The following is a 14,491-nucleotide window of genomic DNA, read 5'->3' on the forward strand; positions in this document are numbered from 1 at the left end:
GGGAGACTCCTATATATGTCGACCTCCATCCTCAACGGACAGGCAGACCTGCAAAAATGCTCAACATTTCCTCATATCTGAGAGGGCACTCCCAACGAAGCCTCTCGAAATACTCAGCTTTCTTTCCCCCCGATAATACATCTACAAACAAGCTACACCAGAGCAAGAATATCTCATATCATCAGTGTTAAAAGCAAGAGTATCCCATATCATGTTTTTTCCCTGTCTTTTCCTTTGGCCTTGTTCTTACCTGCAAGACAAGGAGAAAGAGAGCAATCAGTCAGCACTTGGAATCAAGCTTCCAGTCAGGAACTGACTGCCTGGAACCCCTTACCTGATTACTTACCTGGCATTGCTCTCGAGTACTCATCTTCAACATCTTATGCTTCCAGAGAAGATACCACATCTGCCTGAGGAGCCGATAGGGAAAGTGAGAAGGATACAAGCATGTGGAGACAAGCGTAACAGAACACGTGCCGATACATCCACTACTTTGTTAACAGCAAAAGTATCCCATATCAGCAGGGTCGAACGTACTCTAGATTTGATGGACTTGTTTTGACCCTTAAATTCTTCAGTCGGCCTTATACTCTGGAGGAAACCAGAAAACCCTCCAGCCCAGTTCAAGAATAAGTTTGTGGAAAGTTACTTCTTCAAAAGCAAAAGTATCTCATATCATCTATTCTCCTTTTCTTTTCTTTATCCTTCATGCTGCCTGCAAGATAGGGAGAATGAGAACAATCAGCCGGAACTCGAAATCAAACTTCTGATCTGGGACTAATTGCTTGGAGCTATGATTGCTTACCTTGTCTGTCACCTCTTTCAGCAGATCCCCTAGCTCGGCGACTTGGGGGACTCCTACTACATGGTTTGTATCGCGCTTGACCAAGCCTGACGCTACAAATAAGCTTCAAGTAAAATTGATACATTACCTTGTGCATCTCCACCAGTTAAAGTTACCACCCCTGGATGGAGGAAGAGTAATTTCAGATAAGATGCCACATCTACCTATGAGACAGATAAGGCAAGTGAAAATGATACCACACTTCGGTACTTAGAAGTTTCGTGATTACAAGATCATTCTCCCACAATATTTCCTAATGTCATTTGTACTAAATCATTCATTTGTACCCACTAAAGGAAAGCTTGAACCTATGTACTTGTGTAAACCCTTCACAATTAATGCAAACTCATCTACTTCGTGGACGTAGCCAATCTGGGTGAACCACGTACATCTTATGTTTGCTTTCCTGTCTCTATCCATTTACATACTTATCCACTCTAATGACCAGAGCAATAACTTAATACTTTATGTTGTACCAAAGTCCTCACTGATTTTGTGCATCAACAATCCTTAAGTCCTTACCCTTTTGCATCGCAAATGATAAAGGGTTGATAGATGAAACTCAGGAGGGGTAAATGCGAAGCTTAACCTTTGGAGAAAAATGGTGGAATCTAAAGGTCTTCGCCTAAGCCGATCAAAGACAGAATATATGGAGTGCAAGTTCAGTGCAAATGGAGACCAAAATGAGTTAGGGCGAGGATCGGAGATTAGGTAATACCAAGGAAGAAAATATCGGTAATATCGGAAATATCGGTAGTCCGAAAACACAGAAATATCGATGGAAATATCGGGATAATATCGATATCGATAAAAATTACATGGAAACCACGGAAATTGTAAGAAAAACTTGGAAATTTTTAATGAAACTTTGTAGGATGTTTATTTAGTCAATTATCTATTAGTTTATCACAAAAAATTGGAAGGAAATGCATTGCATGATGGATTTAACTGATTTAAGTTGATTATATAGCGAGCTGGCAAACATTGTGAGTGTAGAAAATATGTAGTAATTAATGAAAGAAGTTTAAACACACCATAATCATTTATATATAATTAATTAGTACAATATTTGGAGGTTTTATTTAGGATATTAAAAAAAAAAAAGGGAAGTGAATAAAATGATGAAGAATAATGTGCCGAATTTGACAATTTAAATTTCTTACACATAAGCATGCGTCTAGGCGTTGAAGTTCCAAATTATAGTATATCAATTAACGATTGAAAATCAATACATTGAATAAGATTAAACTTTAATTTGGATGCCGATTATGTTTTTTCAACTTGATATAAAGTAAAAGTATTGAATTTTGGAAGCTAGGAGTGTGTCAATTGAATTTTGGCTGACGTGCAAGGTATCAATCTCTTCGTCTCTTCGAGGGCTACAACTTTCCTTTTTGTTTCACTCAATTTCGTTGCGTATTGAAAAAGTTATACTCATTTGAATCTTACCCAGTTTCCGGCGACCTCAGTAGATTTCGAGGCAATTTCCGGCCAAACCACAACGAGTCAGACGTCGTGTGAGGTACCATTCTCTTCTTCTCTTCGAGGGCTACAACTTTCCTTTTTGTTTCACTCAATTTCGTTGCGTATTGAAAAAGTTATACTCATTTGAATCTTACCTTGTTTCCGACGACCTCAGCGACCTCAGTGACTTTCGAGGAATTTTCCGGCCAAACCACTACGATTCAGACATCGTGTGAGGTACCATTCTCTTCGTCTCTTCGAGGGCTACAACTTTTCTTTTTGTTTCACTCAATTTCGTTGCGTATTGAAAAAGTTATACTCATTTGAATCTTACCCAGTTTCCGACGACCTCAGCGACCTCAGTGATTTTCGAGGCATTTTCCGGCCAAACCACTACGATTCAGACATCGTGTGAGGTACCATTCTCTTCATCTCTTCGAGGGCTACAACTTTCGTTTTTGTCTTGCTTGATTTCGTTGAGTTTTGACAAAGTTATGGCCGTTTAAAGTGGGTGTAAAATTTCGGCCGAAATTTTGATTTTTTCCCCCATTGGGCGAGTCCCACATCGCCCATGCAAGGAAGTGAGCAATGAATTTTTCCTATAAAACTCACACTCCTCTGGTGAGATAACCAAAACTTGTTTGGCCTTTGGGCCATGATCAAGTTAATTATGTGTTGAGTTTTCTCAACATATTTAAGTATTTTTTTAATAAAATATCGCGATATTGTCGATAATTTCGAAAATATCGTGATATTATCGATATTATCGATAATATCGCGATATTTTGACAAAAATAGGTTGGATAGTTAAAAAAATTTCGGAACTTTAAAAAAACGATAATATCGGCGATATTTCGCCGATATTATCGATTTTTTCCTCCTTGGGTAATACCAAAGAGCGACCGTTTTCGCTACATAGGATCTATCTTGCAAAAGAACGGAGAATTAGATGGAGATCTCAACCATAAAATACAAGCTGGATGGATGAAGTGGAAGAGTGCATCCGGCGTGTTGTGTGACTGTCGTAAGCCACTGAAGCTCAAGGAAATTTTTTATAGGACGGCAATAAGGCCGGCGATGCTGTATGGCACAGAATGTTGGGTGGTGAAGCATCAACACGTACACAAAATGGGTTTGGACATGTGCAAAGAAGGCCTACTGACGCTCCGGTTCGAAGATGTGACTACGGGATAGAGGTTCAAGGCCGAAGGGGTAGAGAAAGACCTAGGAAAACTTTGGAAGAGACCCTAGGAAAAGACTTAGAGTACTTGGATCTAACGGAGGACATGACACAAAACTGAGCGCAATGGCGTTCTAGGATTCATATAGCCGATCCCACTTAGTGGGAAAAGGCTTTGTTGTTGTTGTTGTATCAATGTAAAACCTAGAGAATTAGGGTCGAAGGAGATTAAAGAGATGCAATGCAACACTCTGAAAGCATATAGATGACACGATAACTTATCCCACCAAAGCGAACAATATCTCAAAGCACATTATAATAAAATTTCACCAGTACAGAACTACACCCATCTGTGGGTTCTTATGCACCAACATGTAAGGTATTATTTTAACCGTCTTCGTCCTCAATTTAAAGCCTAGATCAAGAGGGATATAAAAAACTAATAACCTACGACTGATCATCATACCATTCTGCTAACTCATTTCAGATGAGAAAGCATTGAAGGATAAAGAACAAGTAAGACATCAAGAAATTGAATCTTTTTTGTAGACTAAACTATGTTTGAAGGGTCATCATTCCAAAGAGCGTTAAAAACCGACATCATTATCCCTATATACGATGGGTTAGGAAAGTTAAATCCAGCATCTGACCAATTGGCTTGGACACGAGAACCCTCATGCCCATCAATCTTGTCTTGGCCTCACTAGTTGCATAACGTGAAGGAGCCATCCTACTCAATTGCCAACAGCGCAATTGTATAGAACAAAGGGCAATTGAAATGCAATGCACAATCCACATTATAACAAAAGAATTTAAATGCTGCAAAGAAGATACCATTTTCAACTATAAAATTTCAACAACAAAAAAGCCTTATCCCACTAAGTGGGATCGGTGGTATGAATCCTAACGCTAGGTTTTGCGCCAAGTCTTCCGTTAGCTTCAAGTATTTCATGTCATTTCAACTATAAAATTTCAACAATTTTTTTTAAAAAAAGGGTGCAAGAAGCTAAAATTCGACAGAAGAGAACATAAATACCTTGTAATATCTGCGGGTCGAAGACAAGCAATCCCGCAGCCTTCATCCTTTTACAACAAACACATACCAAACAAACACTGAATTAAGCAAAGGTTTTCGACATTTCACAACGCTACCAAACACTAATGTCTACAACAATGCAGGCATTTCATCAAACAGTTTACAGGCAGACTCTCAAACACAAACAGAACACTCACAAGGTCATCGAAATCACTGCGATTCAACGCCCGATTTCACGGGATCCAATTTCCGATCCCCTGTCTCGCGGCCGTCGTTGTCGTTCTTGGCGGGGGTTATGGCGGCGCGGTGCTGGTGGACAATGCCGGAGAAATTGGCCGACAAATCGGAGTAAATCGAGATGACTTTGGAGATATTGGAGTTGATCTCGCGGATTAAGGAAACGTTTCTGGTGAGGTCGTCGGGGGCTCTGGACTGGTGGTTGTCATTGGCCTGCTGGATCAAGGCGCGGTTCTGATCCAGTACGGACTGGACCTGCATAAAGCTCTTGCTCAGCGCCTCCCAGACCTCCACGTCGACCTCCTGATCCAATTCATCGTTGCTGCGCTCCTCAGCTGCGCTCAGGCGGCGCTTGCGGCTTTTGTGGCGGTGGATGTCAGTTCTGGTGGCGTCGTCGTCCATGGCCGTCAACTTTCACCAAAGACGACGGTTTTCAAGTGTGGGTATTCATTTATACACGACAATCAACCACTTCTTGGATTTATTTTTCCTCAGATTTTGTGTGTGGCTTTTTGAAGAAAACAAATGAAGAAATGTTCGGACAGGGAATGAATGGAATTTTGATCATTTGACCCGCCGACTTGTGAAGTGGCGGTTTTGGGGGGTTTCGCAGGTTGACTGAGTGCAAAAGTGATTAAAAATAAAAATAATTCATAACAATTTTAAGGTTTTTTTTGGTTTCTTTGAAAAATACTTTTCTAATACATACTATATTATATATAGCAACGGATGAGGAAGTAAGTTAAGCTTCAAAATGGTCCAATCATAATAAATTCGTTCAAATTTGTATTGGCGAGAATTGAACTTACCTCTAACTTATAAGTGAAAAAAATTATCACTAGAATTTAGTACAAAGTGGCTTTTTTGGAAAATAAATAACGCACCCTAATTAGTTTTTACGCTCTCATATGCTCCATGTTTAATATTATCTGTTGTTTTCAATTTATTCAATACTACATGAAGCCACATACCATGTGTGTTTAAATAAAATAAAAAATTTATATAAAAGAGAGAAGTTGGGGAGAAACGTGAGAGAGAGAAGGAAGATATGGTTTTGTTAATATGTAGTTTAGATGATAATCTAAAATAAAAATGGAGTGTGAGAAACTAAAAATAATGTGTGAAAATCAACTTGTTATGTCTTTTACGTTGTAGGAAATTTTCACAAATATCTTCCAAACAAAAAATTTTGCATTGTGCACACGAGTCCATTTTCACCTTTTCAAAACCTTTAGACGACAAGATAAAAATTATGTTGACTACAACTTGTCTTCGAAAAAGCCGATGATACACATACACCCTACCAGCTTCAGTCATAGTAAGCTCTACAGAATTCTAAACAGTTACATGCATGACAGAATTTTCAAAGTTAATTGTTTGATGGAGTTTTGCTGCAAAAAATTACAAATAAAACTTTATGTAGCTAGTTTGGCTCGGTTTGATTCGTAATAAAAAAAGGTCATCTTTCTTGCATCCCTACTCCAAATTTCTCTAGCTTAGTTTGATTCAAGCAAAAAGGGTACATCGATGGCCAGTACATAGTTGACCTCTTGCGGCAGAACTGATCGAGGGATTTCGTAATAAGTTTAGAGTTTGAAAATGTTGATGACGAGCACAAGCTTTTGTACTAATGCTCCAAAACTTGATTCCCTTGACGTCAAGCTGGATAGCTTGTTAAACTTTGCTTTGTTGATCTCCCGTACGGAGAACAGCCTAATGGGAATTTGCAGATGTAGTGGAAGATATTCTCCAGTATGCATAACAGCCCGATCTGCAGTGAGATCAGGCCAGCAAAAGCCATCTGCTTCAGTTGGCCTATTAGTGACCTGTTATTGAGAAGCACAAATTGTTAGTTCGTCTCAAAAACAGAAAACTGTGAATGATACTATCAGATCCATTTGAAGGAAGGGATGAGATGGTGAAGCGCTTAAAAGAATGGTTAAAGATAGATGGGAGACTTTGGATGCGGTCCTTAGTTATGAATATTCTTTGATTGAAACCTTGTTGGTTTTTAATTTTTGATCAAGGTCCCTGAAATTAATGTGATAATTTATTTCTATGTACGCTACTATATTTTTTAAATTAAAATTTTGAAATTTTACTTGTTTATATAAATGAGATTTTAAATAAAAAAAACATAATTTGTGGGATTAAAAATATTAAAATATAAATATACTATTTTGTGTGTGTATATATATACATGGGTACATTCATTAAAATTAACCAAAAAAATTATTGTATCAAAACATGGGTACATTCTTCAAAATCACAACAACAAAAAAAAGATATTAGGCTTAATAACATTAGTAAATTTCTTCGATTAAATTTGACATTGATACATTTTAAAATCAAAGAAAAAAGAATGTACCCATATAAGTTTAAAAATGGATTAGAAAAAAATTGAATAGATTTTATATAAAAAAAAGGGTACATTTTACATATAACAAATTGGTATATTTAAGAATGAGTACATTTTAAGATTAAAAAGTTTTACATGAATGGGTACATATAATTAGCATGGGTACATTTAGCAAAATAAAAAGTACAAATAAAAAAATATATATGGGTACAAATACAAATAAACTTTAAAAAATATGGGCACAAAAAGAAATTAATATATGGGTACAAATTAAAACTGAAAAGAAAATTGGTACAAGTTAAAAAATAATTACAAATTAAAAATGGGTACAAACTAAAACTAAAAATATAAGATAAAAAATTTAGTCATAAATATAAATATACTAATTGTAACATTTTTAAAATTAAATGAATATATTTAGAATTTTTTTATTTATTATTGAAATAATTAATAATGTTATTAATATCCAAAGACCTTGATCAAAATTTGAAAATGAATAGAATTTTAAACAATGGAGTAATAAAAATAAGGATGATAACCTAATTTCTCCAAGACCGATATACCTCTGGTAAATCAAAGATTCGATGCAAATAACGTCATGTTCTCCGTCACGATCAACATCTTCATCTTTATCTTCGTTTTCTGAAGATACCCCAGACATCTCTTCAGAGCTAGATTTCGTTTGTGCACGTATCACCTCAATGTGGGTCAATTTATTAGATAAGAATTCCAAGAACCTACCTCTCTTTGGACTATTTATTAAAAAAAATCCTCCCGATTTCCCAAGTTTAGGCCTCTCCAATACGGGGCTTTTTTTAGAGGTGGAACTCTCTTTTCCTGCATACTAAACACAATCTTCTTTTTCTTTTCTTTTTTTTTTTTTTTTAAATAAGGAGGATAATTGATGGCAAACCACGGTTATTCATAAGGGACCGGGAAGACTCACATTGGCATTTCAGCCTCCCTCTGGCCACAAGTTTAGTTTTCACACCAGCATCGGATTTCAAACCAAAGACCTCTAGTTTTTAATTTGAATGAAACATCGCAATTCGTTCTTTACCACTGAGCCACTAGGTTGTGGTTTACTAAACACAATCTTAGATGGAAAGAAAAGATGACTTGTACAACGCGCGAGTAAAATAACTCTCTCACTTTTTATACGTAAATGTCCATGCACGTAGTCATTCCCTCTTTTCCTACGTACTGAAAGCAAACAATAAAGTTACATGCGTAGGCATTCTTTCACATAAATTAACAATGTATTATCGACTGAGTCACCGAGGACACCAAGTTTTTCTCTTGAGGCCGATATAATTAATCAATATTGCATTTCTTTCATTCTTGGCCAACTTAATTATATAAATTTGATTTACTTAATATTACCCTTAAAAGCATATTTGGCATAGCGTAGGTACGCCAGTAGACGTGCATGTATCACCTCAATTTGTGTCAATTTTAAGACTGAATTTAGTTAAGTTTCTGTAATCTCCTCGGGTCCAAGTAATCTTTGCATTGTGAGCGTAGGGTTTATCCTCCTGTATTTGTTTTTATTTTATTGGATTTCTTATTACAGTTTTTGGCAAGTAACCTTGCTATTTCATCTGACTAATAATTTGGGGGAAGGGAACATTTACTTTTGTTCCTTTTATGAGTAGGGAAACTTTATACCTTCAAATTCATTGCATCGTTTCAACTAAGAAATTTGGTCTTAGAAGGAAATAAAAAATAACTTGTAAGCAGTGTTTAAAATATTAATATATGTGGAAATATCGATATGCAAATTTATGAAAATATCAATAGACATATCGATGTCGATATAGGTTGGCTTCAACAAAAATTACAGAAATTTGCAATGGGGTGGGTATATCAACTCGTCTACATTTAGTTGAAAATAGAGAAAAATTTCTCCAAAAGAGTTCAAAAGTTTGAAATCTACAATGGGTTTCGGCAGTTTTGTAGTGAATCGGTAAATATGATCGATATTCATACAATGCCCTCACTTTAATAGAGAAGAACAATGAACAATTACCCAAACAAAATAGGGACAAAATAGCAATTTTACATTTTTTATTGAATCTTTAAACCCACGTTGTGGGTGGTTAATTATTTCTTTCTTTGTTTATGAAATTTTTTTATTAAAAAATATGTACAATAAAACGTCTACAACGTCATAAAGTTAGGACCATACTAATTTTATAACTTTACATAGGTTATTACTTGATACAGGTGGAGTTAAAAATATTATTTATTTACTTAATTATCCTTAATGAATGTTGAATTTCCTAAATAGGATTCTTTGGGCGCCAAGTGTTTTATTTCTTGCACATATATACTTTCTTCACTTGTACTCCAAGTCGTTGTTCCTTGATACCCGTTGTCTATGCTAATCAAGTGGATATTAATGTATATCTCTAAATCATCCAAATGAGCAACAAGTTGTCTACGCTTTTACTGAAGAAGAAATCATTGTTGTAATTAGGCAAGAAGAAGAATGTGATAATCTTGAGGATGACAGCGTGAAAGTGTTTAAAGTTTCATGCCAAAAAGTTGTAAACATGCTTGAAAAGTTAGAACATTTTGGTTTCAACAATAAGGTGTCTATGTTGACAAAATATTACGTACCATCAAACTCAAAGAACTTTAGAGAAATATTTTAGTTCATCTTAAAAGCTTTTATTTGTGATATTGCATATTTTTGTACTCATTGAAAATTATTACATTACCATAACCATAACCATAACATTACAAAGTGGGTATTCAACATATTTCCCACACACAACTTTCTTTATTCAATAGCAAAGAAACGGTCAAAGCGTAATATTACGTGCAGTAGAGAAACTGCAGCAAGAAACGAAACGAAGACAACAAAGTAACAGTAAGGGTGCCTCTCTCTTCTCAGATCAAAAGAGATCTTAAACACCACAGTAGGCTTTGATAGGATTCTTAGATTTCCGGGCCTCCTCATCAGTTTCGTAGAAACGAAGGTAATCGAAATGACCAAATGGCTTATATTTTAAGGGGTGTTTGTCATCAACAAACTCTTCAGGTACCTGCACAACTCCATCACCTATATATGAGAATAATGCCAGTGAATATCTTGCTTTCTTCTCTTTCAGGACGACTTGATGCTCACAGGCGGATATTCGGTCGTTACTCCATGCCTACAAAATGAAAATAGAGAAAAAGAAAAAAAAAGAAAGCAAAAGTGTGAGTTACGTTACTTAGTGCAGTTTGCGTTCTTCCCCTTACACCCAAGTTTGAATCCACTTTCCCATAAACTAATAAAGCAGTTTAGAATTTCGTTTTGTAAAAGAACAAGTTGCAATACAACAATCTAAGCTAGAACGGCACGGTATGTGAAAGTGACCCACCATGAATAAATCGGATGCCAACACTAGAAATGATGAAGGTGAAGAAGGTGCAGCCTCAATCCACTCGCCATCCTTTGTTTTGATCTGCAGACCACCGACATCATTTTGGTGTAGTATGGATGTGAAATTCTTGTCCGTGTGAGGAATCAGTCCCACATCAGTAGTCTCATTCGTAAGTTGTGATTTATAATTAATGCATCTAAGCTGGTAAGTGGTTGATGCCTTGTAAGAATCATAAAGCCTCCCCACACCATAAGCATCAAACACCATTCGTTTCACCATTTGATCCAATTCTACCACCACCTTTGAGAAGGAATGAACACTTTCACTAGTTCAAAGAACAAACACAATGTTAATTAGACGCAATTTATATATTTATGCTCTTTTAATTACCATAGTTTATATAGTATACTATGCTTCTATTGTTAGAAATTAAATTCATATCATTGATGAAGTTGATTCTTCACTAAACGTTTGATCTGAATTTAATCTGCTAGCATAAGTCTAGCGATATACAACTTGTTTGAGACTGCTTTTGTTAGAAGTAGTTATGCTTATAAGTGTTTTTATGCTAGAAACCTAAAAGTGTTTTCATTAGTTTATTCAAAATCTAAATGCTTCTTCATGAATGACCTCCTGAAGAATCATTTGACAACTGTCTTTCCAAAAGCATTTCTAGAACTTGAAAACACGTAAATTTTTATGACAAATGCAACTAGGAGTGCTCTTTAGCATTCCTCAACAGGCCCATATATACATGCATAAAAAAGGAAAACTTTGGACTGAGTAATCAATTACCGAAAAGAGTAATAAGGAGATCATAGAGTTATATCATATTGATGTACCCATCATATGATAAGTGATTTAATTATACAACCAACTTGAGATAAACTCATTAATTGATGTGACATGTATACATCACTTAGCACATTAGATGATACATCAATGTGGTACAAACATGTAGTCCCTCTAGCATTTTCCTTACCAAAAACGGTCATTTCCTGCTGGCCACATGATACTTGTGAAGCGTTGAGCTCCTTCTAAGGATGCTGGATCTTGAATGCCCAAGGTCTCATAGCGAGGATTGAGTGGAAGTTGGCCAAAATAGTGGTGGAAAGGCCTATCACTGGCCTTCTGCATTTTAGTTTCCAATGGAAGATCACAAAGTTCTTTTATCGCAGAAAAGATAGAGTTGTGAATTTCCAAAGTAGCTTTATTGTAAACAGCTTCAAAGCAGCTGTACTCTTCTAGTGCATGCTGGACTTGTTTGCATGCCAAGAGCCATGCATCTGTTCCAGGCTTCAAGTTTTCATCGGATAAGTCTACAACAGGAACCACCTTAGGCTGAGTTTTCGACACCATCGTCTCACTTGAACTATATCGATTTTGGCTAGCTAGCGTTTGGGAAATTACTGGACTGATATATCTTTGTAAATAAAGAGATGATGAATACTTGAACATTTCAGACAAATATATAGCCATATGATGTTTGTTTTGTTTAGATGATTTGACAACTATGTCATGCTAATGCTTAATTAGTCGAACTTAGACTGCTCAGAATGTTCAACACAGAATTAAAACCATAATTTAATTCCTCACCTGCGGCCGCTTAGTAGTTAGTACTACAGTCTTGTATTTACTTATAAAAGAGAGGTTTTAGGTTCGATACTTACAAGCGAGTGGTTTTAGGTTCGATTCTTACCAAACAATGGACTAAGGGGAAGGGAGTGGGTTTAGCCTCACAATGGGCTAGCAATAAAGTGGTTCAAACTCACATTTGGCGAGAATCAAACTTAAAACCTCTCACTTACAAGTGAAGATAAATATGTTAGGATCCTAGTTATTGGGTTTATATCTTTATGGTATTTTGTCTTATCTTTGTAGTAGTTGGCTTCATCCAACGGTTATGAGGATAGAGATGTGTTCCCATCTGGGCATTCCTCTGCTAGGGTTGTATATAAGCCTCCTTTCACCATTTGGGAAATGCATGAATGAAAAGAATTGTTATTTTATTTCTTACTTTCCTTGCATTTTTCTTTTCTTCTCCATTCCTACGGAATGGATCCTATCAGAATATCACTTGACCTTAATACTAAGTGGCACCACCCTGCATTTTAAAACCATAAATTAAATATAAAAAACTATCACTACCAGAAAATAGGACACCCCCTAAAAAACATTGCCTGACGAACAGGGCCGACCCAAGCCGGCAAGCCCAATACTAACAGGTCCCTGTCCAGAGCCTAAAATGGATTAAAAAAAATTATTTTGATACAGTCCGCACACCCACATTCCTCTCTTCGTCTTCCGGTCTTAATTGCCGCTTCGAAATTCTCGAGTTCCAGTATTCAAGTCGAACACGGAACACCCATTTTGCATTCAAACATGGAATATCCAGCACGGTGGCGATGCCAGATGTCCCTTTCATTCCACCTGCAACGGTAACAATCTGGAATTTCAGGTCAAACCCATTTTTTTTTCTTTCAGTTTTATCGATTTTTAGTATATGTTAGTGCTTTCTATGATATATAATATATGTTTGAAAAAAAAAAATATATATATATATATATAATATGTTAGTCAGTTAGTGCTTTTTATGATATATGATATATATTCGAATTATATTTTTTATTAGAAATTTTTGTTATATTGTGTGTAAGTAATTTTTGCAACAAATTATTAAATTCATGTCTACGGGAAACAACTCTATAATAATATGAAGAAAAAAAAATGATAACGAAATTTCTGAAAGTTTAAGAGAATCTCTTAATAATTTTTTTTTTCCAAAAAGAATGAGACGTTTGTAAATTTGATAGAAAATTATGTTAAGCAAATTCACAAAAAATCACGCAATTGACAAAGAATTCCAAATGAGAATCAAGAAAGAGATACAGCATTGAAAACAAGTGATACTTAGAATTATTGTTGTTGTGAAATGGTTTGTCATCTGTAATTTAACGTTTCGTGGAACAAATGAAAGACCTTATGAAGTCTCTAGTGGCAATTTCTTAGGTTTACGTGAAATAATTGCAAAGTTTTATCCAATAATGCAAAAGCTAAAAGAATATCAACAAAATTTTCACATAATGACTAAAATAATTTACTGTTGACAAACTCATGGACGACTTCTATCAAATTTTCCCTATCAATGACTAAAGTGAGGAGTTATGCCAATCTTAATGACCATTTTGGCTTAAAAGCCGCATATCTTTGGATATTCGAGAAATAAAGTTATTGTATTCTTTCCAATTTTTTCTTAAAATAAAAAGAGAATACATGGTGACTCGCCTTTTGATTTGATATTAAGTTGGAAAATAAATGTATATGCTTTTAATAGTTTAATCTCAAGCTTCAATATTAAACTTAAAATGAATGACAACTAATCTTTGATTATTAGGTATACAAAAAAATGGGGCTTCATGTGACTTTGAGGAAGAGGAAAGACTTGAAAGAAAAACTTATAACACCATGCTTACAAAGGGTGATGCTATGGAGATTAAATTTGTAGATAAAATTTACAAATTAAATGATGTGTCACAAGTAAAAAATAAGCATGTTTACCAATACTTAAATAATAATTCAATCATCAATTTCTATATTATTTACTTTATAAATTTTTTCTACAAATTCAATCTCTGTAACACTATCCGCTTACAAATCATCATATATTTACTTGAAATTCTTAACTAATGTCACTTCGATTCCAACACTTTTTTACTCAACTTACCTATAACAAAAACCCGGTTTTGGGGAGAACTCTTGCTCACAAGCAGCCGTAGCAGCAGGAAGAATAGGAAGACTTGGTAGGGAATATTCTGCCTAGTGTCATTTCTTGTGGCCCATAGACCACATGTAACACAGCTGGATAGCTCCCTCTAAACCATGTTGAAGCGATCTGTTTTACTTCCTGTCGTCAAATCCGCCAAATTTGGTCAAAATGCCTTTTGATGAGGTAAAGTGGATTTTGCACACTTCAAGGAACAAATACAAGCAAAACAAA

At 35.5% G+C, this 14,491-nt stretch overlaps 2 protein-coding genes across 4 annotated transcripts in view; both read right to left on the minus strand.

The window, feature by feature from the left end:
* The window catches only part of LOC108170774 (protein EARLY FLOWERING 4-like), a 28,381-nt gene extending 23,002 nt beyond the window's left edge, over window positions 1-5,379 (minus strand). Inside the window, exons 1-2 of one of the 3 annotated variants that reach the window (XR_011573473.1) lie at window positions 4,722-5,379; window positions 4,525-4,571 (exon numbers count right to left, since the gene is read on the minus strand). Coding sequence is in view for 1 of the 3 variants with exons in the window: in XM_029088232.2 (XP_028944065.1) it covers window positions 4,735-5,163 (429 nt within the window). In the remaining 2 variants the exon portion in view is untranslated. Of the gene's footprint in view, window positions 1-4,500; window positions 4,572-4,721 lie in introns of those variants that run through there. The other 2 variants (XR_011573472.1, XM_029088232.2) reach the window with 2 other exon arrangements.
* Window positions 5,380-9,771: 4,392 nt separating this feature from the next.
* LOC103447645 (probable 2-oxoglutarate-dependent dioxygenase AOP1) lies at window positions 9,772-11,930 on the minus strand. Its single transcript, XM_008386832.4, has 3 exons — window positions 11,477-11,930; window positions 10,492-10,819; window positions 9,772-10,281 (listed from the first exon to the last, which is right to left on the minus strand). Exons 1-3 carry the CDS (start codon window positions 11,851-11,853, stop codon window positions 10,033-10,035), a joined length of 954 nt encoding a protein of 317 aa, XP_008385054.3. The 5' UTR covers window positions 11,854-11,930; the 3' UTR covers window positions 9,772-10,032.
* Between the last annotated feature and the right edge of the window lie 2,561 nt (window positions 11,931-14,491).

Source organism: Malus domestica, chromosome 11 (assembly GCF_042453785.1).
Source record: "Malus domestica chromosome 11, GDT2T_hap1".
NCBI lineage: Eukaryota > Viridiplantae > Streptophyta > Magnoliopsida > Rosales > Rosaceae > Malus > Malus domestica.